The 27,798-nt window shown below is 48.9% G+C and overlaps 1 protein-coding gene across 2 annotated transcripts in view; it reads left to right on the top strand.

Moving 5' to 3' along the window:
* Positions 1-1,047: 1,047 nt before the first annotated feature.
* The window catches only part of LRRC55 (leucine rich repeat containing 55), a 30,823-nt gene continuing 4,072 nt past the window's right edge, over positions 1,048-27,798 (top strand). Inside the window, exons 1-4 of one of the 2 annotated variants that reach the window (XM_084631599.1) lie at positions 1,048-1,331; positions 2,947-4,549; positions 6,637-6,872; positions 8,993-10,811. In XM_084631599.1, coding sequence (XP_084487725.1) covers positions 3,820-4,549; positions 6,637-6,872 — 966 coding nt within the window. In that variant the 5' untranslated portion in view covers positions 1,048-1,331; positions 2,947-3,819 and the 3' untranslated portion in view covers positions 8,993-10,811. Of the gene's footprint in view, positions 1,332-2,946; positions 4,550-6,636; positions 6,873-8,992; positions 10,812-27,798 lie in introns of those variants that run through there. The other variant, XM_084631600.1, reaches the window with a different exon arrangement.

Raw genomic sequence — 27,798 nt, 5'->3', positions numbered from 1 at the left:
TGGCTAACCAGCGGGCAGGCCGAGAGGAGCAAGTGGTGGGCGGAGGGAGCCAATGGAGTCTCAGGGCGCAGTGCAAGTGGAGCAGGCCAGGGCCCCTTTTGAGCATGGGCCCGGCTCCATGGAGACACTGGAGCCATTGTAAACCTGGCACTGTAAACCAGGGCTTGATCACCCCTAAAGCTAGCATGTCTCTGACCTATCCCTCCAGGGTCTGACCTGTGTTTCCAGTTACTCTGAAAGGGGGAATACCTGATGGGAGGGCTGGCTCCCATCTCCCCCAGTGGACAGCTCATTTAGTGAGCCCAGACCAGTTGGAAAACAGCTGTTGGTACGAATGCAGCGCCTCTCTCATCTCTGCCTGCTGGGCAGGGGTTAGCTGGTCAGAGAGGGGAACTGATTCCAGCAAGGGGCTGGCTCCTGTCTCAGAGAGACCCACCAGAGGATCTTTCCCCTTCTCTCAGTGGCCACACATGGCCAGTACCAGCCTCTCCCTGTCACAGTACAGCTCCATCATGTTGACATGGTACACCCGGTGGCTGTGAGCTCAGTTGGGCAGTTCCACCACATAGTTCTCCTCATTCAGCTGCTTGATGATCTTGAAGGGCCCATCCCAGGCAGCTTGCAGCTTATTCTCTCTCACCTCTTCCTTCCTGGCCCTTCTTTATTCATTCGCTCCTTCATTTTTCCCCCCCTCTCTCTCTTTCTCCCCCCGGCCTCTGTCTCCACATCCCTGTTTGCATCCGCTCTGGCTCACTGCTCCCTCCTCTCTCTGCCTCCCCCACCCCAGCCTGTCTGCATGCTACCCCCCACCCGACTTGTGTGTCTGTCTCCCTCTCTGTGTCCTTAGGATCCTGTGAGTGGCATTGATCCCCACCGTTTGCTTCCTCTGTTTTCCCTCTCTGCTCAGTGGGGTCTGCAACCAGCTCCTCTGTTGCTCAGAGATGTGGAGGCAGTTGCTAAGAAACAGTGCCACGTCAGTACCTGACCCTTGTGGGGGGGTGGGGGGAAGATTGAGAGAGAAAGGAGGAGGAGGAGGTTGGGAAAGACCTGGATGAATTAACAGACTCAGCAGCAGCTGCTGCTGCAATTCAAGAAGAGACACTGTCATTCCCTCCACTTGTCTCACACCCACTCCTCTGAAGAGAGGGACAGATAGATGCACGGACGTACAGGGAGAAGGGCGAGGGGGAGCTGTCAGGGGTGCTGCCCAAGGAGCCAGAAGCCACTGAGGAGAGAAGGATGCCTGCCGGGCTGAAGAACATGAGGATGCCCAGGAAGAGGGGAGATACTTGTCTGCATCGCAGCTGCTTTGCGGATCTCTTTGGGCTGGAGTGAGTATCTGGCTTGTGCTAACTGGGCAGAGTATGGGGGGGAGGTAGAGGAGATGGAGAGGGGGCTGGGAGTGAGTGTGCAGGCTGGGTGTGTCCTAAAGGGCAGCGGCTGGCCGGGTGTGCGTGTTTGTCCTGAGGGTTTGTGCCTTGAGGACAGGGTGGGGACAGTCCAGCAGGGAGAGAAATGGCTTTGTGGTGGTAGGTGTGCTGGAGCCCTAGGGGAGAAGGGACACCTACCTGAGAAGTGGGGGGCAGGGAGCGCTGGAGGGTGGACCGGTGAGCAGCTTTCCTGACCAAACGGAGTGGGGCTGGTGGAGGTGCTGTATTGGGGGGCGGGGGCTGGAAGGGGAGGCAAGGAGTGAGCTGGAGCACAGGAGGGCATGTCCCTGGGAAGAGCAATGGAGAGAAAGAAATATAGCCAGACAGGGAGAACGAGACAGAAAGGGAACGAGACTGACATCAGGAGAAAGACTGGAATAGCAGAGGGTTCTTCAGGTCACCGATGGGCCTCAGCAGGGGTGGAAAGTGGCCCAGGACTGGAAGAGCAAGGGGTGCTAGATGGGAGGCATCAGGGGCTTTGGCAGAGCCTGAGGGGAGGTCCAGGGTTGGGACAGCTTGCAGGGCTGAGGCACTGGCAGAGCTCTGGCTGGAGGCCCTGGATTGACAGAGTAGGGGATGATGCAGAGCAGGGAGGGGCATTGGCAGGGTGGTGTGGGGTCTAGGGACTGCAAGAGCTGCCGGGCAGGACTGAAGGATCAGAAAGGTTGACAGACGCTTCCTCTGGGTATTAGGCTCTTGCTTTGCCCTTGGCAAGTCATGCAACTTGAGGGGTTTTTATCCAAGGTCAGTGAGGTTGGAGTCCCATTTCTTTTGCTGACTAGGCCTTTACCTCTTAATCTATGCCTAGGTTCGTGGGGCTTCAGCAGAGCTGCATCTGTTTGAAGTGAGTCTAGGGCGGGTCAGGATTGAGAGTCATCAACACAGCGGTGATCAGGAGGGGAGCTCAGAGTGGAGATAGCAGAGGGCTGCAGGTTGGGATGGAGAGGCAATGGCAGAGCTATGGCTATGGCGGGGACCCTAGGCTGGAGGAGCAGGTCAGGACTGAACTGCACTGACAGAGCTGAGTGCAGTCTAGTGCTGATAAAAGCACGGGGGTATTGCAGAAGAGAGCAGGACTAAAGCAGAGTGAATAGGGTGGAAAGACAGAGAGGGATGCAGATAGGCAGTGGAGCTGACCAATAAGTTAGAGAGACTGTGAGGTGATTCCCAGCCGTTCCCTCGTCTCCTCCCATGGCTGGAAGTTGAAGCGAGACAAATTCAGCCTGGGAATAAGGTGCACATTTCTAACAGTGAGAGTAATTAACCATTGGAACAATTTACCAAGGGTCGTGGTGGATTCTTCATCACTGACAATTTTTCAATTAAGATGGGCTGTTTCTCTGAAAGCTCTATGCTGGGAATGATTTGGGGGCTATTCTTTGGCCTGTGCTAGACAGGAGGTCAGACTAGATGATCAAAATGGGTCCCATTGGCCTTGGAACCTATGAGTGTATGAACACACCAGCTGGTTGATGACCTTGTTGCTGAGTCTTTGATTCCTCTGTTTCCTTGGCAGGTCGCTCAGTTGGAGCCCTGTTGCTGCCTGCTGGGAGGGAGACTGGGAGTGAAAGATAAACCAGCAGCTGATACCCCAGGACTCCAAGCCCCTCCCTTTCCTCCTGGATCTCCTCCCCACCCCATCCCCCGACATCCCAGTCCCACTGGCCTCTCCCAGACTGCAGAAATCACAGCCTTAGAAAGGGCTCATTTCCAGCCTTAGTTTCTCCTGATTGTCCCAGGCACAAGCCACTCAAGGAGTCTATATTGTTGGGCTGATGTTGAGGCCTCCAGGATTTTGACCATCAATGCGGATAACCTATTATCTGGATTTCAAATGCTGTTCCTCTGCTCGGGCACTAAACAGACCTAAATGACTCCAGGAAAAGGCCCTGTGGCTTCTGCTGAATTGGAGCTGGATTTGCTTTGCAACTAAAATATACCTTTGGTTTCAGTGGAGTTAAATTCCTTGGCCTGGCCTCATCTCGGCTTCAGCGAGATGGGCATTCATTCCCAGCAGACAAACGCATGAAAGGGAATGAGGAAGTTTTTTTTCATGGGCTCAAACCATTGTCCCAAGGGTGTTGATGAACTGGAAGAAAAAAATCCTTGATTTTAGTTGCTTTCCTCCCATTTTTGATCACTTGATGGATCAATGGAAGGTGTAGACTGATGGATACAGCTACGTTTCTTTTTGCTCTCCACTTCATACCCTTTAAAGGGTAACGAATGGGCTACTAAAGTGCTGTCCGAGGAGTCAGGACCCTGTCGTTCCTGGCCCACCCTTCATGGTGCATGGTGTGCTAGTGACTGTGGCCCTGGCACTTGATAGACAATGGCTTTAAGGCCCGGGCTTCTCCTGCAGCCAGCATGTAGCCACCTTCAGGCATGAATGACTCCCACTTACTCCTTCTTCTGCCTCCATGCGACATGTTGCTCAAGACCAACTAAAATGGGCACAGGCTGCACTTGGCTGTGGGGAGAGGGGCCCATGTCCCGCTGCTCCTCTGCCATGCTCCTGACTCCTTTCCTGATTGCCATGGCAATGGCCTTCTCTGAGGCCAGTGCTAGCTGTCCCGTCCTCTGCACCTGCCGCAGCCACGTGGTGGATTGCAGTGGGCAGAGGCTCTTCTCGGTGCCCCCTGACCTGCCCCTAGACACCAGGAACCTGAGCCTGGCGCATAACCGCATCACCACTATCCCACCGGGCTACCTCACCTGCTATGCTGAGCTGAGGGTGTTGGACCTAAGGAATAACTCCCTGGCGGAGCTGCCCGCCTGGCTCTTCCTGACTGCCAAGCGGCTGGCCCACCTGGACCTGAGCTACAACAACTTCAGCCATGTGGCTGCTAATATGTTCCAGGAGGCCAACAGCCTGGTGAGGATTGACCTGAGCCACAACCCGTGTCTGCGAAAAGTGCACCCCCAGGCTTTCCGGGGGCTAGCCCAGCTCCGTGACCTGGACCTCAGCCATGGGGGGCTGTCCTTCCTCAGCCTGGAAGCCCTGGAGGATCTCCCGGGTCTGGTGACCCTACAGATCGGGGGCAACCCCTGGGTGTGTGGCTGCACCATGGAGCCACTCCTGAAGTGGCTGAGGAATCGCATCCAGCACTGCACCTCAGGTATGTGGCACAGGATGTGACCTTCTGTGAAGTGAAAGGCCTCTGTCTCCTCCCAGCACCAGCCAGAGGGTCCAAGGCAGCAGGCCCAGATCAAGAGAGGAACCTGTTCAGAGTCCTCTACAGGGGCACAGAATCCAGTCCTGGTGTTCTGCTCCAGGGGACTGCAAACAGAGGCCATTCCAGGAGGCACTCCCTGGAAGTACAACCCCAGAGTCCATTTCAAGTGGAACTGGATGGGCCCTCCTAGAATAGTACTGTGGAGGCTGCAGGTCAGGATCAAGGCACATTGGCAGAGCTGTGTGTGGAGAGAACCCGGGGCTGAGATGGAAGGAGGCTGTAAGTTGGGACTGAGGGGCATGAATAGAGCTGTGTGTGCGGGACAGTGGGGAGCCCAATGCTGGAATAGCAGGCTGGGATGTGGATTGGGACTGAAGAGCACTGGGATAGCTCTGGAGGGAGCCCAGGCATGGAATAGCAGGGCAGGCTGCAGGACTAGATTGAGAGATGTAGGCAGAGCTGTGTGTGTGTGTGTGTGTGTCGGGAGACATGGACCAGAATTGCTGAACGGTTACTGGAGGACATAGGGTAGGGGGATTAGGAATAGAAGAGTGGTTGCTGCAGGGCAGGAGAAGGAGGGTGGGAATGGACTCTGTATGAACCCACTGGCCTTGTAAGGTGTGGCTTTGCCTATCTCTGTCTTTGCAAAGGCAGATCCACAGTCAGCAATGGGAGGCCAGAAATCTGCATTTCCTCCCTGTCCTCCTGCCCTCTTTTGATTCTTGTGTTATTAGTTACTTCCTGCCCTTGTTGCTGATTACACAAGCTGCTGACTGCAGGAGCTGTGGTGGGAGGGGATATTCTTCCCGGAGTTCCCACAGCTGCAGTAGACCCTGGATCCATCTAAACATACTCTCTCAGGTCTGAGGAACCCCTAGTACTGCTGATCCTCATTGCATTCTCCAGTGAGCCCTTTGATTGAATAACGGCAGTGATTGCCGGGTAGGGCTCTCTCCTGTCCTACGTTTGATAGGATTTCCCCACCTGGAGGACTTCGGGATAATAACACAGTTGATTCTGATGCAACATCATTATCTGGTGACCTTGTCTCATGGAATCATTATGCCATTTGGAGGCTGGTGATGGGAATGCATTGTGCAAAGGGGACATACTGTTGTGACATTGTGGTTCTAGTGAATTTATCTATCCACCATCTGTTTTGCACCTATCTGCCTAGTATCATGGCACCAGGGCTAAAATTGCACCAGGGCCAAAATTATCCCAGCACACCCAATAATTTGGAGCATCTCCAATTTTGGGTGCCCAGTTTATTTCCCTGATTTTCAGAGGCAGTGGACACTGCAGCTCTCATGGAATTCAAGCAGAGATGGAGATGGAAAACCAGGCCCCATGTATCTCAAGTTGAGCACCCAAAACCTGGAAGCACCAGAATTGAATGGACACATTGGAGAGTGACTTTATGTGCCATGTCCTGACGTGGTCACCCTTGAGTTGCATCATGATGATGTTGAGCTGGGTTGAGTTCCATGACCTCATGTCACATGGGGGTTTGGCAAGATCTCAGCTTTCAATGCTGCCCCATGGTGATGTTACATTGCAACACAGTGACACAGCCATGACTACTGGTGATGTGCTGTGACATCATGATGGAGGGTTATGACTGGCATTGGGATGCAGTTGTGCTGCATCATGACTATGTTATGAACGTCACCACTGCAACCTCTGACTACCCAGACGACAAGACTGAAATAGGGTCAACATTACCATCCGGAAACTTCAGGCGGGAGAGAAAGCGACTAACAAGGATTATACTTTGTGCCTTTCATTCAAAGATCTCAAAGCCCTTTACAGAAGTATGTGATTATTATTAGACTCCTTTTAGAAACCGTGAAACTGAGACACAGAGAGGTTAAGTGATTTGCCCAAGGTCACACAATGAGTTTGCATCAGAGCTGGGAACTGATGGATATTGGACCTGCTAGAGCCAATGTTACCTGTGTGGAGTAGAGGGATAATTCCTGTGTATAGGGACCTTCTCCTTTTTCTCATCTACCTGTGTCTCATTGCAGATTCCCAGCTGGCCAAGTGCCGTGCCCCACCCGAGGTGGAGGGAACCCCCTTGTTCTCACTGACAGAGGAGAGTTTCAAGGCCTGCCACTTGACCTTGACGTTGGACGATTATCTCTTCATTGCCTTTGTGGGCTTCGTTGTCTCTATTGCCTCCGTGGCCACCAACTTCCTGCTGGGCATCACCGCCAACTGCTGTCACCGCTGGAGCAAGGCCAGCGAGGATGAGGAGATATAGGTGCATGGTCCTGGCCACGGTGCCCTTCCCCCAATGGCTGGGGAGATGCCACTGAGAGCTGGGGCTGCATGGCTGGGGGCTGGCTGGCTGTGCTCAGTGCTGTCACAAGCTGCTCCATCTTCTATCCGCAGCTGCAGACGCCTGGGGAAACCAGCCCATCTCTGCTCCCAGTCCCTTCTGATCCCCCAGCCACTGTGCCCAGCGGGGCAAGGCCTGTGAGGCAAGGAGATCTAGCCGTGCCTTGTACTAGGCCCTTCACACTGCTGGCAGCATTGGAGACAGCCAACGAGCCAAGGCCCAGCGCCACTCGCAACATGGATGGGCTGCCACCACCCAAGTCAGTCGCCAGTTCTCCTCTTCACCATGTCCTGCACACTCATACACAACATCCACCCCCACACATGCATCCCCTTCCGTGCCAGCTCTTGTACCACATCTGCCTACAAACCTAAAACAAGGAGTTGGGTGGGGGAAGGAATATATATGGCAGATGTCAAGTGGATTTGCAACAGCTGTAGCTCTCCAGGGTTGGACAGCTTACAGCTCATCAGTTCTGTGTGTGGCTGTGGGGCCTGTGGCCATGGACACTGCGGTATCCAGGGTTGAGGTACTACTAAGAATCCTGAGGCATGGCATCTCTGAGGGCCAGAGAGGCAGGTTTAACTCCGAGGAATGGCCCCACCACTGAGATGTACCATTGTATGGTTGGAGGAGATGCCAGAACAAGGGTCTGCTGTTTTCTAGTTGGTCCTTGGCTGGATGGCTGTTGGTGTTGAGGGAGATCTGCCCATTCTCGGTTCTCTAGATGAAGTCGAGAAGTCAATAGGTCAGGGAATTTGAACTTGGTCTGTTGCTCAAGACTAGGGGTCAGGGAAAGGGTGAGTGTACTGGCAAACCTGAGGGGGAAGTGCGAGATGGAGTAACAGGGAGGCTGTAGGTTAGGACTGAAGGGTGTCAGCAGAACTGGTGGGGGAGCCTAAGACTGGGACAGCAAGGGGGCTGTGAGTTGGGATTGAGGCACATTAACAGAACTGTGGATGAGAGGTATCAGCAAAGCTGAGGGCTGTGGGGAGACCAGTGCTGGGACAGCAGAGGGCTGCAGGTCGGGCCCGATGGGCATCACCAGAGCAGTGTGGGAATGGGAAGCCCAGGAGTGGAATAGCGGGGGGACTATAGGTCAGGATAGAAGGGGATTTGCAGAGATGTGCGGGAAGCCCACAGCACTGGAATAGCAGGCAGGGTGCAGTTGGGATTAAGGGGTGTTGGCGAGGGGGGTGGGGAAGCTGGGATAGCAGGGGGGTTGCAGGCGAATACTGAGGGACATCAGCAGGGTCTAGGACTGGACTAGAAAGCTATGCCCCAGGGGAGGATTATGGTGCAGTCTCAGGGCTGGAACAGTAGGTGGTGCTGCCGGTCAGGTTATAAAGTGCTATGACAGTGCAAGTGGTGCCCAAAAGGGGCTACTCCGTATTGGTGCTACCCAGGTAGGTCTAGCTGGAGCGCTCTATTTCTTCCCATCGTGGACGTTAAAATTGCAGATTGAAAAACAAACATGCTTTTAAAAAGAAAGGGAGAGACCAGCTGCTCTGCCCTAGCAACCGCTCCGCTTAGTCAGTCTGTGTCCACATACCCACTGCTGAGGGGTGGGTTGGGGAGCTAATGCCAGATGCTCAAGGTAAGTGGTTATTAGCCTGGCATTACAGATACGGAAACTGAGGTACTGAGCGATTGGCATGACTTTCCTAAGGCCACATGGGCATAGGCGTGGATAGAACCCACAATGCCCAGCTCCTGCCACTCTAACCCCAGCACACACAGCCACTCCCCAATAACTTATCTGAGAACTGGATCAATGCGACCAACAGCATTTGGGAACAATGGCTCATTTTTGGGATGAGCTCCTCCCAACGTCAGCTGCCACTGGTGAAGTTGGATGTAACTTTTCTTTCGGAAGGATTTAGATGTGCCTCTGGCATTTTGTGGGATGACGCAAATAAAGGACGCTATCGCCAATGTTCCCAGCGGAAGAGCAACCTTCTATAACCATGTCTTAGAGAACTCTCTGTGCTCTGATGTATAGCTAATATATTTTGAGACTTGTATATTTTTTATTTTTGCAGAGAACCAGGACCAAACCCAATGCCAAATGCCACCACAGCTTTCCAGATTATGTCCTTCGATCTCACCACCACCGGAAAGTAAGGAGGCAAAAAATCTGTCTGTGTGGGACAGATCCCTTTAAGGAGTTGGTTTTTATGTGGCTCGCAGAAATCTCTGCAGCTGATCCAAACAGGGCTAAGAAATGAGAAGCCTTTAATCACAGGGTACATTTACATTCCATTCTCATTCACACATAAACCCGGGCCCACACAGACTCCTGTTGTCTAGCTGTCAAGAACTGGAAAGAGCACATAGGTAATGTAGCAGTTTGCTCATCAGAATCATTTGCCCTCCCCTAGCCTTAAGCCCCCTTAATGGATTTCCTACACGTCTTAAAAAGAAATGCACTTCTACTCTGGAAAATGACAATGTGAGAATGACACCTTCTGACTCAGGAGATCTGTCCCCTAGGTGCATCTAATCAGCCAACTTTAGTTGCTACAATAAACTTTGGCTATGCAAAGTCAGTACACAATGGATTCCGCTCCACAAAGGAATTATTAACATACTTTGGTAATGCAGACACGCCTGGGTGGGTGGGTGGTTGGTAGTGGGGGTCAAATCACAGAACTCTGGATCATCTCCTTCCAGCTCGCTTAGCCACCCCATTTATAGCAGCCCCATCAAACTCTAGTTAGCCTAGTCACCACCAGAGGGGGACAGAGCCCCAAGTTGAGCAGGTATTGCTTATACTTCTCTGTGGTTAGATACTTATCTGCCCCTTTTACTGTAGTACCTGAAAACCTCACAATCTTTATCATACTTCACATCATCCCCGTCAGCCTAGGAAGTACTATGGGTGGGAAGCTAAGGCATCAGAAGTTTAAGTGATTTGCCTAACATCAAAGAGGGCTCAACTTGCAGAGGAGGGAATTGAACCCATGTTTAGTAAACCTTGATGGCAGTGGGGGTGGTGCAGACATCATTGAGGGCATAATATGGCCCACAGGATCTTCCCCACTTCCCAGCCATGTGAAGAAGCCAGTCCATGTGGCTTCTGAGGGAAGGGTAGGACCTCCTCGCAGGACTAACAAAGTTTCAGAAGAAGGGGGAATGGGTCCCAAAGAAACAGAAGCCAACAAGTCATGCAGGACAGATGAAAGGTGCAAGGATGAAAGGAGGCTGAGATGGACAATAAAAGAGATCCAGAGGGGGAACATGGAGCAGAGAATCCTGGAGAGCGCCCATTGATCCAAGAAGAGATTGAGGGACCCAGTGGATGAACTCTGGAGTGAGGGCAAGGAAAATGAAAAGACCCCAGCTTGACTCTTAGATCTTAGAGAGGCTGAGCTTACAGAGCTGGCAGTCAGAAGAGCTTATAAACTGAGCATGTGACACAGCCTCACCTTTCCGGAGTAGACCTGCTCCTTGAGTTTCATTTTTTTCTTGTGTGTTCATTGCATTTAGGTACAGTACATTGTGTGTGTGTGTGTGATTTAATGAGTGCCAAGCTCAGAGAATCAGACCCTGGCTGAGGGAAGGAGCAGCTCCCAGCCCTTTGCATGCCTGCTGCTGTCATTCCCTAGCTGCTGTGTCTGAGGGCTCCTCCAGTCCAAATGCAGAATCAGCTGAACCAGAACACAAAGGATATTTTTTTCCCCACACCTCTTGAATTCTAAATGGGCCTAGGCTCCAATGCCTGGTGTCAAGGATAGTCTTTGATGTCTTAGCCACATTACAGCACTAGAGAGTCGAGACCCTCACCACTGAGGCAATTGCTGGCATACCTTGGGAACAAATGTGGTGTGTTATTTTTAACAAACCTTTTGCACCCTAAAAATGGCCTTTGTTTCAAAAAGAAATATTTTTCATCTGTTTATTTCTTATGGTCATTAAACCTGAAAACAAGACAATTTTGATTTCAGGTGTTTTCTTTTTTCCTCCCTCTTTTCCCTCAATTTTTAAGTGGCAAAAATCAAAAAAGGGAGAGAAAAAAACCTGAAAACCCACACACTGAAGAAATGAACATTTTCAACCCCCTAAATTGCTCTACAAATTTTATATATTTTTTTTCAAAATTTTCTATTCTCAAAAAGAAAAGGAGTACTTGTGGCACCTTAGAGACTAACCAATTTATTTGAGCATGAGCTTTCGTGAGCTACAGCTCACTTCATCGGATGCATACCGTGGAAACTGCAGCAGACTTTATATATACACAGAGAATATGAAACAATACCTCCTCCCACCCCACTGTCCTGCTGGTAATAGCTTATCTAAAGTGATCATCAGGTGGGCCATTTCCAGCACAAATCCAGGTTTTCTAACTACTACATGCTATTAGGGGCCACAGCAATGGTTCCCTCAACCCACCTAGCAATATTGTTAACCTATCCAACTATACTCTCAGCCCAGCAGAAGCAGCTGTTCTATCTCGGGGCCTCTCCTTCTGCCCCTCCACCCCCACGAACATGATACAGTTCTGTGGTGACCTAGAATCCTATTTTCGACGTCTCCGACTCAAGGAATATTTCCAAAATACCTCTGAACAGCATACTAATCCACAGAGGTCTCCCTACCAACACTACAGAAAGAGGGATTCTAGGTGGACTCCTCCTGAAGGTCGAAACAGCAGACTGGACTTCTACATAGAGTGCTTCCGCCGACGTGCACGGGCTGAAATTGTGGAAAAGCAGCATCACTTGCCCCATAACCTCAGCCATGCGGAACGCAATGCCATCCACAGCCTCAGAAACAACTCTGACATCATAATCAAAAAGGCTGACAAAGGAGGTGCTGTCGTCATCATGAATAGGTCGGAATATGAACAAGAGGCTGCTCGGCAGCTCTCCAACACGAGTTTCTACAAGCCATTACCCTATGATCCCACTGAGAGTTACCAAAAGCAACTACAGCATTTGCTCAAGAAACTTCCTGAAAAAGCACAAGATCAAATCCGCACAGACACACCCCTGGAACCCCAACCTGGGATATTCTGTCTACTACCCAAGATCCATAAACCTGGAAATCCTGGGCGCCCCATCATCTCAGGCATTGGCACCCTGACAGCAGGATTGTCTGGCTATGTAGACTCCCTCCTCAGGCCCTACGCTACCAGCACTCCCAGCTACCTTCGAGACACCACTGACTTCCTGAGGAAACTTCAATCCATCGGTGATCTTCCTGATAACACCATCCTGGCCACTATGGATGTAGAAGCCCTCTACACCAACATTCCACACAAAGATGGACTACAAGCCATCAAGAACACTATCCCCAATAATCTCACGGCTAACCTGGTGGCTGAACTTTGTGACTTTGTCCTTACCCATAACTATTTCACATTTGGGGACAATGTATACCTTCAGATCAGCGGCACTGCTATGGGTACCCGCATGGCCCCACAGTATGCCAACATTTTTATGGCTGATTTAGAACAACGCTTCCTCAGCTCTCGTCCCCTAAAGCCCCTACTCTACTTGCGCTATATTGATGACATCTTCATCATCTGGACCCATGGAAAAGAAGCTCTTGAGGAATTCCACCATGATTTCAACAATTTCCATCCCACCACCAACCTCAGCCTGGTCCAGTCCACACAAGAGATCCACTTCCTGGACACTACAGTGCTAATAAACAATGGTCACATAAACACCACCCTATACTGGAAACCTACTGACCGCTATTCCTACCTGCATGCCTCCAGCTTTCACCTTGACCACACCACACGATCCATCGTCTACAGCCAAGCTCTGCGATACAACCGCATTTGCTCCAACCCCTCAGACAGAGACAAACACCTACAAGATCTCTGTCAAGCTTTCTTACAACTACAATACCCACCTGCAGAAGTAAAGAAACAGATTGATAGAGCCAGAAGAGTTCCCAGAAGTTACCTACTACAGGACAGGCCTAACAAAGAAAATAACAGAACGCCACTAGCCGTCACCTTCAGCCCCCAACTAAAACCCCTCCAACGCATTATGAAGGATCTACAACCTATCCTAAAGGATGACCCAGCACTCTCACAAATCTTGGGAGACAAGCCAGTCCTTGCCTACAGACAGCCCCGCAACCTGAAGCAAATACTCACCAACAACCACATACCACACAACAGAACCACTAACCCAGGAACTTATCCTTGCAACAAAGCCCGTTGCCAACTGTGTCCACATATCTATTCAGGGGACACCATCACAGGGCCTAATAACATCAGCCACACTATCAGAGGCTCGTTCACCTGCACATCCACCAATGTGATATATGCCATCATGTGCCAGCAATGCCCCTCTGCCATGTACATTGGTCAAACTGGACAGTCTCTACGTAAAAGAATAAATGGACACAAATCAGATGTCAAGAATTATAACATTCATAAACCAGTCGGAGAACACTTCAATCTCTCTGGTCACGCAATCACAGACATGAAGGTCGCTATCTTAAAACAAAAAAACTTCAAATCCAGACTCCAGCGAGAAACTGCTGAATTGGAATTCATTTGCAAATTGGATACTATTAATTTAGGCTTAAATAGAGACTGGGAGTGGCTAAGTCATTATGCAAGGTAGCCTGTTTCCTCTTGTTTTTTCCTACCGCCCCCCCCCCCCGATGTTCTGGTTTAACTTGGATTTAAACTTGGAGAGTGGTCAGTTTGGATGAGCTATTACCAGCAGGAGAGTGAGTTTGTGTGTGTATGGGGGTGGGGGGGATGTGAGAAAACCTGGATTTGTGCAGGAAATAGCCCAACTTGATTATCATGCACATTGTGTAAAGAGTTGTCACTTTGGATGGGCTATCACCAGCAGGAGAGTGAATTTGTGTGGGGGGGTGGAGGGTGAGAAAACCTGGATTTGTGCTGGAAATGGCCCACCTGATGATCACTTTAGATAAGCTATTACCAGCAGGACAGTGGGGTGGGAGGAGGTATTGTTTCATATTCTCTGTGTGTATATAAAGTCTGCTGCAGTTTCCACAGTATGCATCCGATGAAGTGAGCTGTAGCTCACGAAAGCTCATGCTCAAATAAATTGGTTAGTCTCTAAGGTGCCACAAGTACTCCTTTTCTTTTTGCGAATACAGACTAACACGGCTGTTACTCTGAAACCTATTCTCAAAGAAATCCAATAATAGACATTTTAAAAAAGTTTTTCCTTCTTTTATCCTTTTTGCTTCCTTCTTCCTCTTTTTCAGTGGGAAAAGGAGGAAAAACAAGGGGAAAGTTTTTTGTTTTTTTTAAAGGAGGAAAGAAATCAAAACCAAAAACATTTTTAGAACCAAACACTTTCTCCAAAAATGTATCTTATTTCAAAATTTTGCATTGTTCTCAAAAAACCAAGAGTTGAATTTTTATTTTATTTTTCCTTTTTAGTCCCTCCCTTTTCCCTCTTTTCCCTCCCACATTTCTTCAGTGGGAAAAGAGCAAAGAAAAGGAGAGAAAACAGGGAGGATGGAGTAAAAAAAGAAAGGGGAAAAAAAGATTTTCAAAACCAAACATTTTATATTAAAAATTTTGCCAAAAAAAATTGAAACCCATGGAATGAAAATGAAATTGAAAATTTTGAATTCCCCCTCCAAAAATTTGTTGAGCATTTTTCCACCAGCTGTGTTCGGAGGGAACCCTGAGCGAAGTCTACACTACAAAATTTTGCCAGCATAGCAGTGTTGGCTAGGAGTGTGGGAAAAAAAATCACCCCCCTCACTGACATAACTATGCCTTCAGATCCCCCCACCCCACTCCTGTATAGACTCAGCCTGAACCAGCAAGAGAGCTCATTTGCCAGTTTAGCTTATGACATTCAGGGAGGTGGTGTTCCTATGTCGGCACAACCCTTTTTCCTAGCATGTGTCAAGTCTCCACAAGGAAGCTGTGCCAGTATAGCTATACAGAGCCGTTGTACTGTAGACTAGCCCTCTCTTTTGCCAGACCTTCATTGGGCCTCTGCTTGTGATGCGTATGAGGGATCAGCAGAGCAAATCCTCAGAGCTGGGATATCCCAGTTCTGCCACCATCTTGCAGCAGACAATGGGGAAGCTGTGGGCGGAGCTGGAGAAATGAGGCTTTCACAAAAACCACATCCCACATGGTGTTTGAGCTGGACTGGTGTGCTCTGCTTAGCTGGGGCTCTCTTCCTTCTATTTGCCCCTCTCCCAGCAGCTGTCCTTTGCCATGCTAAGTGTCTGTGATTGAGGAGGGGTGGGGGAAAGATGAAAATCTTTCTACAGAGATTTTATAAACGTGAACTTTTGTACCTGTGAGAATTTTTTCATAAATGTATATTAATAATAAAGAGTGAACAGTTTAACTGAGAGGGGGGTGTGACTGGCAGCTCAGGAGGGAATGAAAGTGGGGGCAGGGGATGGGGGAGACACAGAGAGAGAGGCATGTATGTATGGGGGGGAAGGGGAGGGAGTGTGTGCATGCAGTCTATTCCCAACTCTGCCCCTCACCTGCTGTGTTCACTTGGCCAAATGACCTGCCTGCTCTGTGCTTCAGTTTCCCCCTCTGTAAAATGGGGATAATACTGACTGTCTTGGTAAACCGCTTTGAGATTTACTGATGAAAAGTGCCATACAAGAGCTAGGGGGTATTTTTGTAAGTATGTGTCTGCTTGATTGTGTGTGAGACAGAGCAAGCGGGAAGGTGGCTGCTACGTGTGTGTATGACTACAGGGTAAATGTGTAGCATTATGGTGCTGGATGGGCAGGCATTCAAGAGAATATGTATGTCCATAAGAAAGTCTGTGTGTGTCTGCCATGTTGGGCTGTGTCCACACATTCAGTGTGCATGTGTGCACGCACATGTGTGTGCACGCGCATGCACGGAACAGGGTGTGTGTCCACTATGGGGGTGTGGGATTTTGTATATAGGTATGAATGCAGGCCCCCTGCAGCTGGACACGTGCACGCCCAGCTGTCTGTGTGACAGGGTGCTCGGGGAAGCCCATGCCGCCATGTGAGGGCCGGACCGGGCTGCGTGCAGCCACAATAGAGGAGTGGCTTTGCCTTACACTGCATGTCCCTTCATGCCCACACGCCCTGCTTGACTGAGGCTCCACCAGGGATGGATAGCAGGAAGGGACAATTCCTTTGCAGCGACAAGGGGGAAAAAAAACAAAGCCTGCAGAAGACATTAAGAGTGTTCTCTGGTCTTTCCTCCTACCAGCACTTCCTGTTATTCCTATGGCAGTGACTCCTGGCCTCAGCTGGTCTGGAGGGAATCAGGCCAAGGAGACAGACACTGGCATGGCAGGGAACTGTGATACATGGCTCACTGTCATGTCAGCTGCTGACAACCCAACATGGGGCAAAAGCCTCCTCTAGCCCTGCTTCACTCTACCATCCATAGGAATCTGTGGCTGTTCTGGGGCATCACTTCTGGGTGTGGATATGGGGGAGCGGGAGATAGAAGTCAAAATACAGCAACAATGGGAAAAAGAGGAGGTGAATAGGACTGGTGGGAGACAGACAAATTTGGGGTTCGTTACAACCTCTCCTATGAGGGGTTCCTGGGGAGAGATCATCCATTGGCCTATGTTATGATCACAGCTGAACCTCATTCATTCCCATTTGGACAAGCCGTCATTCTAAAAGCATACTAAGAGAAAATAAGGAGAAACAAACCAAAAGATTTTTGTTTTGTAACACATGTGATTACCCTGTGGAATGCCTTGCCACATGATATTGCATGCAGGAAAGACCTTAGGACAGATATTTATATGGAAACATCCATTGTTATGATAGGCTGAAAATGTACCAGGGATATGAACCCTCATGCTTCAAGACATATCAGTCACTTACTTCCTGAGTCTATGAATAACCATCAACTGGGGTGGGTTACTACAGTAAGGCACTTGCACCTTTCTCTGAGAAAGCTGGCACTGACCACTGGATTCCCAGCTGGAGCTGGTTGGAATATTGATTTCCCATCCAGCAAAAAATATTTTAGATATTGAGTTTGTTCATCCCCAACTGAGATGAGGAGTCAAAATTCTGATTTTTTTTCTCTCCATGAAATGAAATGCGGGGGAGGGGGGGAATCATATTTAGTTTGGTTGGGGCTTGGTCCTGCTTTGAGCAGGGGGTTGGACTAGACGACCTCTTGAGGTCCCTTACAACCCTGAGATTCTAGGATTCTATATGGGGTCAATCCAAACATGTCATTTCAATAAATTCAAAACATGTTTAGATATTGCCCATGCTGAATTTTTTGAAATGATTTTTATAGAGAAGTAAACTTCTACACACAAAAATCATTCTGAAAAAAAAATGGAAACTTTGCATTCCAAAAAATGGAACTTTCTAAACTCCCCCCCCCCACACATTTCCTTTCCAAAACAAGAAGACATCAAAATTGATACAATTTTGCAAAATAAGGCCACATTGTTGAAATGGCGTTTCCCAAACTGTTTCAGGGGAAATGTTTCAATTAGCTCTATTCGTGGCTAGACAGATGGCTGTTGTGATCCAGCCCTGGAGAGCCAATGGTCACCAGGGATTAGGATTGCCCAGGTCCAGCGGGAGAGCCTAGTGTAGTGGGAAAGTCATAAAAGGCAGCTAGGGGAGGAAGGGCAGGAGGAAGAGTGGCTGATTGCTATTTTAAAGTTGTTTTTCCCATTGTGGACTCAACCCAGCTTCCGAACATGAGGTGGTCCAAGGTCACTACAAATATTGTGTTTGGACGTGAAAAAGGTGGGAGGTCAAACAGCAGCTGGTAGCTACCTCCTCCTGGAGAAAGAGGATCTTAAAGAGGTACACACACAACCCAGATCCTCCCCAACAGCATGGGGACAGGCAAGGCTGTCATCTTCCACAGGAGACTCCACAGACTCATCCAGTCAGGAGTTCGCTGGCTCTGCACAAGACACATGCTCCACCAGCCGCATTTGTGCCAGTGATGGAAGGGAGCGGCAGACCACCACTGTCACTTGAAATGTGGATTCATCCCACCCCGCAGCCCCTGCTATCCTCAGCTCTGGGCTCCGCCCTCCATACGCACACACAGTTCTATTAATATGCCCCTATAGCGTCATGCAGCCCTCATAGAATCATAGAATATCAGGGTTGGAAGGGACCTCAGGAGGTCATCTAGTCCAACCCCCTGCTCAAAACAGGGTCAATCCCCAATTTTTGGCCCAGATCCCTAAATGGCCCCCTCAAGGATTGAACTCACAACCCTGGGTTTAGCAGGCCAATGCTCAAACCACTGAGCTATGCCCTCCTACTATTCCATTCTACTGTGCCCACATGCACTGTGCTCTCCTAATGCCCTTCCATGCTCCTGTCTCCTCCCCCAGCTCCATCTTGCCACACAGCAAGACTGCCATTCCACCTCTATCCTTGTGCAGCTGTATCCATGCCCCTCAATCCTGAGCTGCGACACCCTTGCTATTCCAGCCCTGGACATGCTCCCCCTCACACAGACAAACAACACTCATGCACCTCAGTTATGACATTTGCTGAGCTTCCAAACCAGGGCTCCCCCTGGCCACTCAGTGGGATTTACTTTTCAGGATTTCCAAAATGTTCCCCTTCTGCATCAGGCTGAAGACCTTGCAAAATTTTGTCAGCCAAGAACAAGAAAAAACTCCTCCTCCTCCTCGCATAACCCTAACCTGGACACTTAGATAGAATTTGAACCTTCATCATCCTCTTTCTCCAATAAATATTTAAGTAGCTATGCTTCCACAGGAGAGACACACTGCAGAATCACCTGGGGATTGGGAAACTCATCTTGAATGCACGTGAAGTCCCTGGTTTGAATAAGGCAAAAATTTGATCAGACATCCATGTCTCAGGCGCATGCCCTGCCCACCAGGGCTGTTCATGTTCACACTCGCTTTCTCTGGTTTTGCCCAGCAATTCCATCCTGGCTCAGAGAACCCTTTCCTGCTGAAAGTCTCACTAAAATTGCAAAACATTTTGGTTTCGGCAAATCAGCATTTTCCCACCAAAAGCAATGTTTCATCAAAATATTCCCAACAAGCTCTTCCTAGAAGCCCTGCCAGTGCCCCTCTGTTCTGATTCACAGTCCTGAGACCCCACACAAGTCTGCTGGTGCCCCTCATGCCTGACCCTCAGCCCCACTGCTGTTCCTGCCCTGACCCCCCACCCCACCGCCAATTAACAACCTTAGGAGGAACTGTGGAATAACATTCCTAGCTTTTGCCTGTTGCCTTATCCTGATGTTATTTATCTTTCCTCTTTGTACATGTCACTTGTTTGACTAATCACACCTCAGTAGCACCATCTCCCTGAAGGCTGGCTTCCACATGCTGCAGAAGTTGCCCTACCCCTGTGGAGATATAAAATGGAGGACAAGCAGGTTTTGGAGGTTCCTGCTAAGGGTTGAGGTGAAGACACCTCTGCCAGGCTCTCCTCCCTCTGCTTGGTCCTGTGGGCAGTTGGTGTATCTAGATATTTTAATGGACTGTCGTGAGACCACCTGCAGGGAGCAAAAGGGGCAGTTTGTCCCATGTGACAGGGCCCCACAAACTGAACGGCATTGCAGCCTGGCACACAGGGTCATAGTGCCACTTAGGGTTCATAGAATATCAGGGTTGGAAGGGACCTCAGGAGGTCGTCTAGTCCAACCCCCTGCTCAAAGCAGGACCGATCCCCAATTAAATCATCCCAGCCAGGGCTTTGTCAAGCCTGACCTTAAAAATATCTGAGGAAGGAGATTCCACCACCACCCTAGGTAACGCATTCCAGTGTTTCACCACCCTCCTAGTGAAAAAGTTTTTCCTAATATCCAATCTAAACCTCCCCCACTGCAACTTGAGACCATTACTCCTCGTTCTGTCATCAGCTACCACTGAAAACAGTCTAGATCCATCCTCTTTGGAACCCCCTTTCAGGTAGTTGAAAGCAGCTATCAAATCCTCCCTCATTCTTCTCTTCTGCAGACTAAACAATCCCAGTTCTCTCAGCCTCTCCTCATAAGTCATGTGTTCCAGTCCCCTAATCATTTTTGTTGCCCTCCGCTGGACTCTTTCCAATTTTTCCACATCCTTCTTGTCCTGTGGGGCCCAAAACTGGACACAGTACTCCAGATGAGGCCTCACCAATGTCGAATAGAGGGGAACGATCACATCCCTCGATCTGCTGGCAATGCCCCTACGTATACATCCCAAAATGCCATTGGCCTTCTTGGCAACAAGGGCACACTGTTGACTCATATCCAGTTTCTCGTCCACTGTCACCCCTAGGTCCTTTTCTGCAGAACTGCTGCCAAGCCATTCGGTCCCTCGTCTGTAGCGGTGCATGGGATTCTTCCGTCCTAAGAGCAGGACTCTGCACTTCTCCTTGTTGAACCTCATCAGATTTCTTTTGGCCCAATCCTCTAATTTGTCTAGGTCCTTCTGTATCCTATCCCTACCCTCCAGCATATCTACCTCTCCTCCCAGTTTAGTGTCATCTGCAAACTTGCTGAGGGTGCAATCCACACCATCCTCCAGATCATTTATGAAGATATTGAACAAAACCGGTGCCAGGACCGACCCTTGGGGCACTCCACTTGGATACCGGCTGCCAACTAGACATGGAGCCATTGATCACTACCCGTTGAGCCCGACAATCTAGCCAACTTTCTATCCACCTTATAGTCCATTCATCCAGCCCATACTTCTTTAACTTGCTGGCAAGAATACTGTGGGAGACTGTGTCAAAAGCTTTGCTAAAGTCAAGGAACAACACGTCCACCACTTTCCCCTCATCCACAGAGCCAGTTATCTGGTCATAGAAGGCAATTAGATTAGTCAGGCATGACTTGCCCTTGGTGAATCCATGCTGACTGTTCCTGATCACTTTCCTCTCCTCTAAGGGTTGGCCCAAGGGGTGCTGCACTGCCATCTGCCAGGTTACACCTCCCAGAACAGAGGGCTGGGCTCAGCCCTGCAGGATACCAGCTACTGCTGTAGGGTGAGTATGGGGCGGACTCGCTCTCCAAACCCCCGGTCCCTAAAGGCCTCCCCGAGTGGTAATTTTCTTGAAAGGTTGGGCAGGATCCTCAATTTCAGACTTTGCCCAGGCCCACAAAAACCTGGGTGCTGCCTGGCCTGTAGTACCTGAGCACCTCACAACCATGGGTGACGCTTGTCCTCCCAGGTCTCTTGTCAGCTAGTGAAGCATCCTTCCAATTTACAGATGGGGAACTGGGAAACATGGCAGGGTATGTGAGGAAGGATCTGGCTATCCCTGGTTTCTTATACACTGGTCCAGTGCCCAAGCTGCTAGAAAACCCTTCCAACCCTTGGCAAGTGATTCCTGTCCCAACAAAAGGGAATCACCTAGGGTCATCTCTTTCAGTCACAGCCTTGGAGGTATTTTATACTGCTGCCCATCAGTGCAGCATCTGAGCACCGTCCATGTAAGTTCAATAGGGATAGTGAAGTGCCTAGTGGACTTCATGGAACCTCTGGCACTTCTTCCTTTTTGGAGTAGCTGAAGGGTTAACTCCAATCTCAGGGATGCAAAAGGCTGATGCCACTCCATCGGTTTTTTCATCGTTAGACGTGTCATTATATATTCAATGGTGACTCCATTTACCATCCAGAAATTCAAACTGTCTGTCAGAGAATGACTCTTTCCCCTGTTATTTTATTATGTAATTCTAAATCCACATCCAAAGAGACTGTTTTCCAGGTATAATGTACTGCACCATAACTAAAGATTTTAAATTCTTCTAGTTCTTCCTTTTCACTTAACTTTTACCCACATTTTAACTTTAAGAGCATGAGGCAACATATTGGGTCAGGCTACAATTAATCTGCTTAATTCCAACATTCCTCATGTACTTGTCCAGTGTTCTTATTGGTACCATTTTCCCTTAATTTCAGCCCAGAATGTCAAATCTAACAATTTCATTCTTAGATGTACAGGCACTTCCCAGTAGCAACGTGCATCATATACTGCGGCATCATAAGACGTGAATCACATGCAATTCATAGTGCTTGAGCTAGAACTGACTAACTTTTTAAGCTCTGATCTGGATGAATAACTAAAGGCTTGACACCCATAATCTATGACTGATTTTACTAATGCGCTGCATAGCATCATCAGCACTTTCCAATCTGGCCCCCAATTAATCCCAGCAATACTTCTAAGTAGAATCAGGAGTTCTCAAACTTCACTGCACCACAACCCCCTTCTGACAAAAATTACTACACGACCCCAGGCAGGGGGACTGAAGCCTGAGCCCACCCAAGCCCTGCCACTCCAGGTTGGGGGGGCAAAGTCAAAGCCCAAGGGCTTTAGCCCCAGGCAGGGGGCCCGTAACCTGAATCCCACCACCCAGGGCTGCAGCCCTCAGGCTTTGGCCCTGGGCAGTGGGGCTTGGTCTTTGGCTCTGGCCTCGGGCTCCAGCAAATCTAAGCCAGCCCAGGCAACCCCATAAAAATGGGGTTGTGATCCACTTTGGGGTCCCGACCCACAGTTTGAGAACCACTGAAGTAGATTAATCCTACCTTTTATATTTGTTTGAGAGATTTTCTATATGGCTCTTCCAGATAAGTTTATTATCAGACAGTACACCCAGAAATTTAACACTGTTAACCACACACACACGTTCTCCACAAAGGTATAAACTACACTCCAATTTTGTTTCTAGTGAAGAAAAGCAATCAAAAGTTTAAACCCACAAGCATCTCCCCAGTCTGTGACCTCCATGAGCACTTCATGGAGACTCTCTCAAGCCACTCTAATTCTTCTGTCTTTAACCCATATAGCACAATCATCTGCAAATAAGGTTATGCCTATTTGTGCCCTTACACTTTTTGGAAGATCATGTATCATAATGTTAAGCAAGGTAGGGCTGATAATACTCCCCTGTAGAGTGCCACTGGCAATCCTATAGATACTCAATAAGACTTTCCCTCCTCTTACCTGTATGGTCTTCTCACTCAAAAAAAATCTCTTACCCAATAGAACATTCTTTTTATCCTTATCATGGCCAACCTACAAAATAAACCTCTCTCCATAACATACCCTCTGCTTTTTCAACGTCCACAGCAAGAGTCACCGTACACTTTGTTCCTCATGCGGTTTTGTATTTCTGTTTCTAATCTTACAATAGTCTCCCCATCCTAAAGCCACATTGCATATTATTTAGGATTTCATTTTTCCAGGTACACAACATGCCTCTCATTTAAACCCCCCTTCAGGTAGGTATTTAATCATTATTTTACATATATTCTTTACCTGGGGCTGTGATTTCACTTATCTGTGGCATTTTTGAGTCCCTGCATACTGAAGTTTGCATTCAGTACATTACTCTTTCCCCAACCATTTAGGCTCTCACAATTTTCTTCAATGGAATTCCTTCCCTCCTTCTATCCCACCAGAAAAAACCTGGACTTTGATTCTCATCATTACCAACTTTCCGGAACACCTTTGCTAGGATTTTTGCTTTTTCTTGGATTTGAACTGATAAATATTTTCTTAAATAAGACCAGGGATAAAATTGTTATTGATCTATGTTCCATTCATTCTCTTAACTTGCTCTGAAACCTTGGTATCTTGACTTATTTCCCCACAATATTTCTTTCAACTTGCTTTTTTAGTCCTCTTAACTCTTTGGTGCCACTGCCTTGTTGCTTTTATATTTCATGAAGTCCTCACTGTTCGGGGTGGCTGTAGCTTTTCTATATGCTTTTTCTTTTTTAATTGCAGTCTCACATTCTTCAATCCACTATGGAACCAGGTTTCTGATATTATGGCAAGTTGATATCTTACAAATAGCTACTTTGGCTGCTGCCATAATTCCCTTTATTAAATTATCATTAAATTCCTCTATATCAGTGGTCCCTAAACTGAGGGGTGTTCCCCTCTGAGGGGATGCAGCAGGGCCCAGGCCAGCCCCCATGGGAGTGGGGAGGGAGTGCCACCCAGACCTACTCTGCCCCCAGCTCTACTCCGGCCCCGACTCCACTCCCAACCATGGCCCTGTGCCCTGGCTGCAGCTCCACTCCCGGCCTCACCCCCAGCTGCAGTCCTGGCCGGTTCCTGGTTCTCCACTCCTGGCCCCATCCCCGAGCCCTGCCAGGGGCCCCAGCTTCATCCTCCGGCCACAGACCCATCCCCAACTGCAGCCCCGGGGCTCTTGGCTCGGCCTCCGCTCCCAGCCCTGCCTCCAGCCTCTCTGTCTGTGACTCCGCACTGTGTCATGGCCCTCCTGCTTCTGGCCCCTGCTCCCAATCGCGGTGGGGATGGGGGGCACATGAAGTAAAAAGTTTGGGGACCCTTGCTCCATATTATCCCTTATACACTTGTTGCTCAAACAATGATCACACTTACTCCTGAAAAAACCTCCCAATCAGCCCTTTTAAAATTCCAAATAGGAGTTCCTCCAATGTCTTCAACATCACCCTTTCCTTGCCACATAACAAGTGCCATGATCACTTCTCAGTCCCTCTTTCTTGTAAATTTCCCAACTACATTTATTACTATATTGCTTGTTGCAATTCACAGATCCAAACAGGAAAAGGAACCAGCACCAGAGTTAAACTTAGTTGGTTAATTAGTATCACCAGATAATGCTAATCAACAAACTGTTCCAAACATTTGCTGTTGCTGTCAAATTTCTCACTTCCTCATTCCAGCTATTCAAATCACCACATATAACATATGAACCCTTTTAATTTTGAACTCTCCAAATCTTTACAGGGGTTATAGACATCACAGATCCATACAGAAGTATTTTTATTCTGCATTGGAATCTCAACAGTATGCTCAAAAACTCCGCTTCTTTACATTAATGTCTACGTCTTAGATTTTCCTTTATAAGTGTACATGCCCCCACTCCCCTTCATATTTCTCTATCATATCTGACTATACTATATCATGGGACTTTAAACAGCTTTTCTGTTAATCACACTTCCACACAGTATCGGGTTTGACCTCTATTTCAAAAATAGTTCCTATTTCAAATAGTTCTATTTCAAAAATAGTTCTTTAGTTCCTGATCATGGGCTATTAGGCTTCCCGCATTCAAACAAATTGTTATTTGGACCATATTTGTTATACTGCAGGGTATGTCTACACTACGAAATAAGGTCGAATTTATAGAAGTCAGTTTTTTAGAAATCGATTTTATATATTCGAGTGTGTGTGTCCCCACAGAAAATGCTCTAAGTGCATTAAGTGCATTAACTTGGTGGAGTGCTTCCACAGTACTGAGGCTAGAGTCAACTTCCAGAGCGTTGCACTGTGGGTACCTATCCCACAGTTCCCACAGTCTCCGCTGCCCATTGCAATTCTGGGTTGAGATCCCAATGCCTGATGGGGCTAAAACATTGTCGCGGGTGGTTCTGGGTACATATCGTCAGGCCCCCCTTCCCTCCCTCCCTCCGTGAAAGCAAGGGCAGACAATCGTTTTGTGCCTTTTTTCCTGAGTTACTTGTGCAGACGCCATACCATGGCAAGCATGGAGCCCGCTCAGGTAACCGTCACCATATGTCGCCTGGGTGCTGGCAGACACAGTACGGCATTGCTACACAGTAGCAGCAACCCATTGCCTTCTGGCAGCAGACGGTGCAATACGACTGGTAGCCGTCATCGTCGTGTTCGAGGTGCTCCTGACCACATCGGCTGGGAGCACCTGGGCAGACATGGGCGCAGGGACTAAATTTGGAGTGACTTGACCAGGTCATTCTCTTTAGTCCTGCAGTCAGTCCTATTGAACCATCTTATGGTGAGCAGGCAGGCGATACGGATTGCTAGCAGTCGTACTGTACCATCTTCTGCCGGGCAGGCAAGAGATGAGGATGGCTAGCAGTCATACTGTACCATCTTCTGCTGGGCAGGCAAGAGATGAGGATGGCTAGCAGTTGCATTGTACCATCTTCTGCCGAGCAGCCATGAGATGTGGATGGCATGCAGTCCTTCTGCACCATCTGCTGCCAGCCAAAGATGTAAAAGATAGATGGAGTGGATCAAAACAAGAAATAGACCAGATTTGTTTTGTACTCATTTGCCTCCTCCCCCGTCTAGGGGACTCATTCCTCTAGGTCACACCGCAGTCACTCACAGAGAAGGTGCAGCGAGGTAAATCTAGCCATGTATCAATCAGAGGCCAGACTAACCTCCTTGTTCCAATAAGAACAATAACTTAGGTGCACTATTTCTTATTGGAACCCTCCGTGAAGTCCTGCCTGAAATACTCCTTGATGTAAAGACACCCCCTTTGTTGATTTTAGCTCCCTGAAGCCAACCCTGTAAGCTGTGTCGTCAGTCCCCCTCCCTCCGTCAGAGCAACGGCAGACAATCGTTCCGCGCCTTTTATCTGTGAGGACGCCATACCAAGGCAAGCATGGAGGCCGCTCAGCTCACTTTGGCAATTAGGAGCACATTAAACACCACACGCATTATCCAGCAGTATATGCAGCACCAGAACCTGGCAAAGCGATACCGGGTGAGGAGGCGACCTCAGCGTGGTCACGTGAGTGATCAGGACATGGACACAGATTTCTCTGAAAGCATGGGCCCTGCCAAAGCATGCATCATGGTGCTAATGGGGCAGGTTCATGCTGTGGAACGCCGATTCTGGGCTCGGGAAACAAGCACAGACTGGTGGGACCGCATAGTGTTGCAGGTCTGGGATGATTCCCAGTGGCTGCGAAACTTTCGCATGTGTAAGGGCACTTTCATGGAACTTTGTGACTTGCTTTCCTCTGCCCTGAAGTGCATTAATACCAAGATCAGAGCAGCCCTCACAGTTGAGAAGCGAGTGGCGATAGGTTCAGGGGGTACTGGCTCCAGGTCTAGGGTGAGAAACAGTTCCTGGCTGTCGGGAAAACCGGTTTCTCCGCTTGCTTGCTGTGAGCTATCTACAACCTCATCATCTCATCATCTTCTTCGTCCCCAAAACCTGCTTCCGTGTTGCGTCCATCTCCATTGAAGCAGTCAAACAACACGGCTGGGGTAGTGGTGGCTGAACCCCCTGAAATGGCATGCAGCTCATCATAGAAGCAGCATGTTTGGGGCTCTGACCCAGAGCGGCCGTTCGCCTCTCTGGTTTTCTGGTAGGCTTGCCTCAGCTCCTTAAGTTTCATGTGGCACTGCTTCGGGTCCCTGTTATGGCCTCTGTCCTTCATGCCCTGGGAGATTTTGACAAAGGTTTTGGCATTTCGAAAACTGGAACCGAGTTCTGATAGCACGGATTCCTCTCCCCATACAGCGATCAGATCCCGTACCTCCCGTTCGGTCCATGCTGGAGCTCTTTTGTGATTCTGGGACTCCATCATGGTCACCTGTGCTGATGAGCTCTGCATGGTCACCTGCAGCTTGCCACGCTGGCCAAACAGGAAATGAGATTCAAAAGTTTGTGGTTCTTTTCCTGTCTACCTGGCCAGTGCATCTGAGTTGAGAGTGCTGTCCAGAGCGGTCACAATAGAGCACTCTGGGATAGCTCCCGGAGGCCAATACCGTTGAATTGTGTCCACAGTACCGCAAATTCGAGCCGGCAAGGCTGATTTAAGCGCTAATCCACCTGTCAGGGGTGGAGTAAGGAAATCGATTTTAAGAGCCCTTTAAGTCGAAATAAAGGGCTTCATTGTATGGACGGGTGCAGGTTTACATCGATTTAACGCTGCTAAATTCGACCTAAAGTCCTAGTGTAGCCCAGGGCGCGGTATTGTCCTCACTCAAAATTGCATAGATGCGCTCTGTTGCCAAATTACTAACATGCCATACTATTTTGCTGCTTTGATTGTCATCTTCAGTTTTTTCCATTCTCTTTCCTGCTTGTGAAGTGCAATTTATTATAAATGCTTCAAATTTCTCTCTACAAACAAAATGTCTCCCCCTTTCTCTTAGATTACGTGCTACTTTGTAG

Source organism: Lepidochelys olivacea, assembly GCF_965140295.1.
Source record: "Lepidochelys olivacea isolate rLepOli2 genome assembly, chromosome: 6".
In the NCBI taxonomy this organism is placed as follows: Eukaryota; Metazoa; Chordata; order Testudines; family Cheloniidae; genus Lepidochelys; species Lepidochelys olivacea.
Note: the sequence above shows the minus strand (reverse complement) of the source record. Positions and strands in the feature narration are given on the sequence as shown.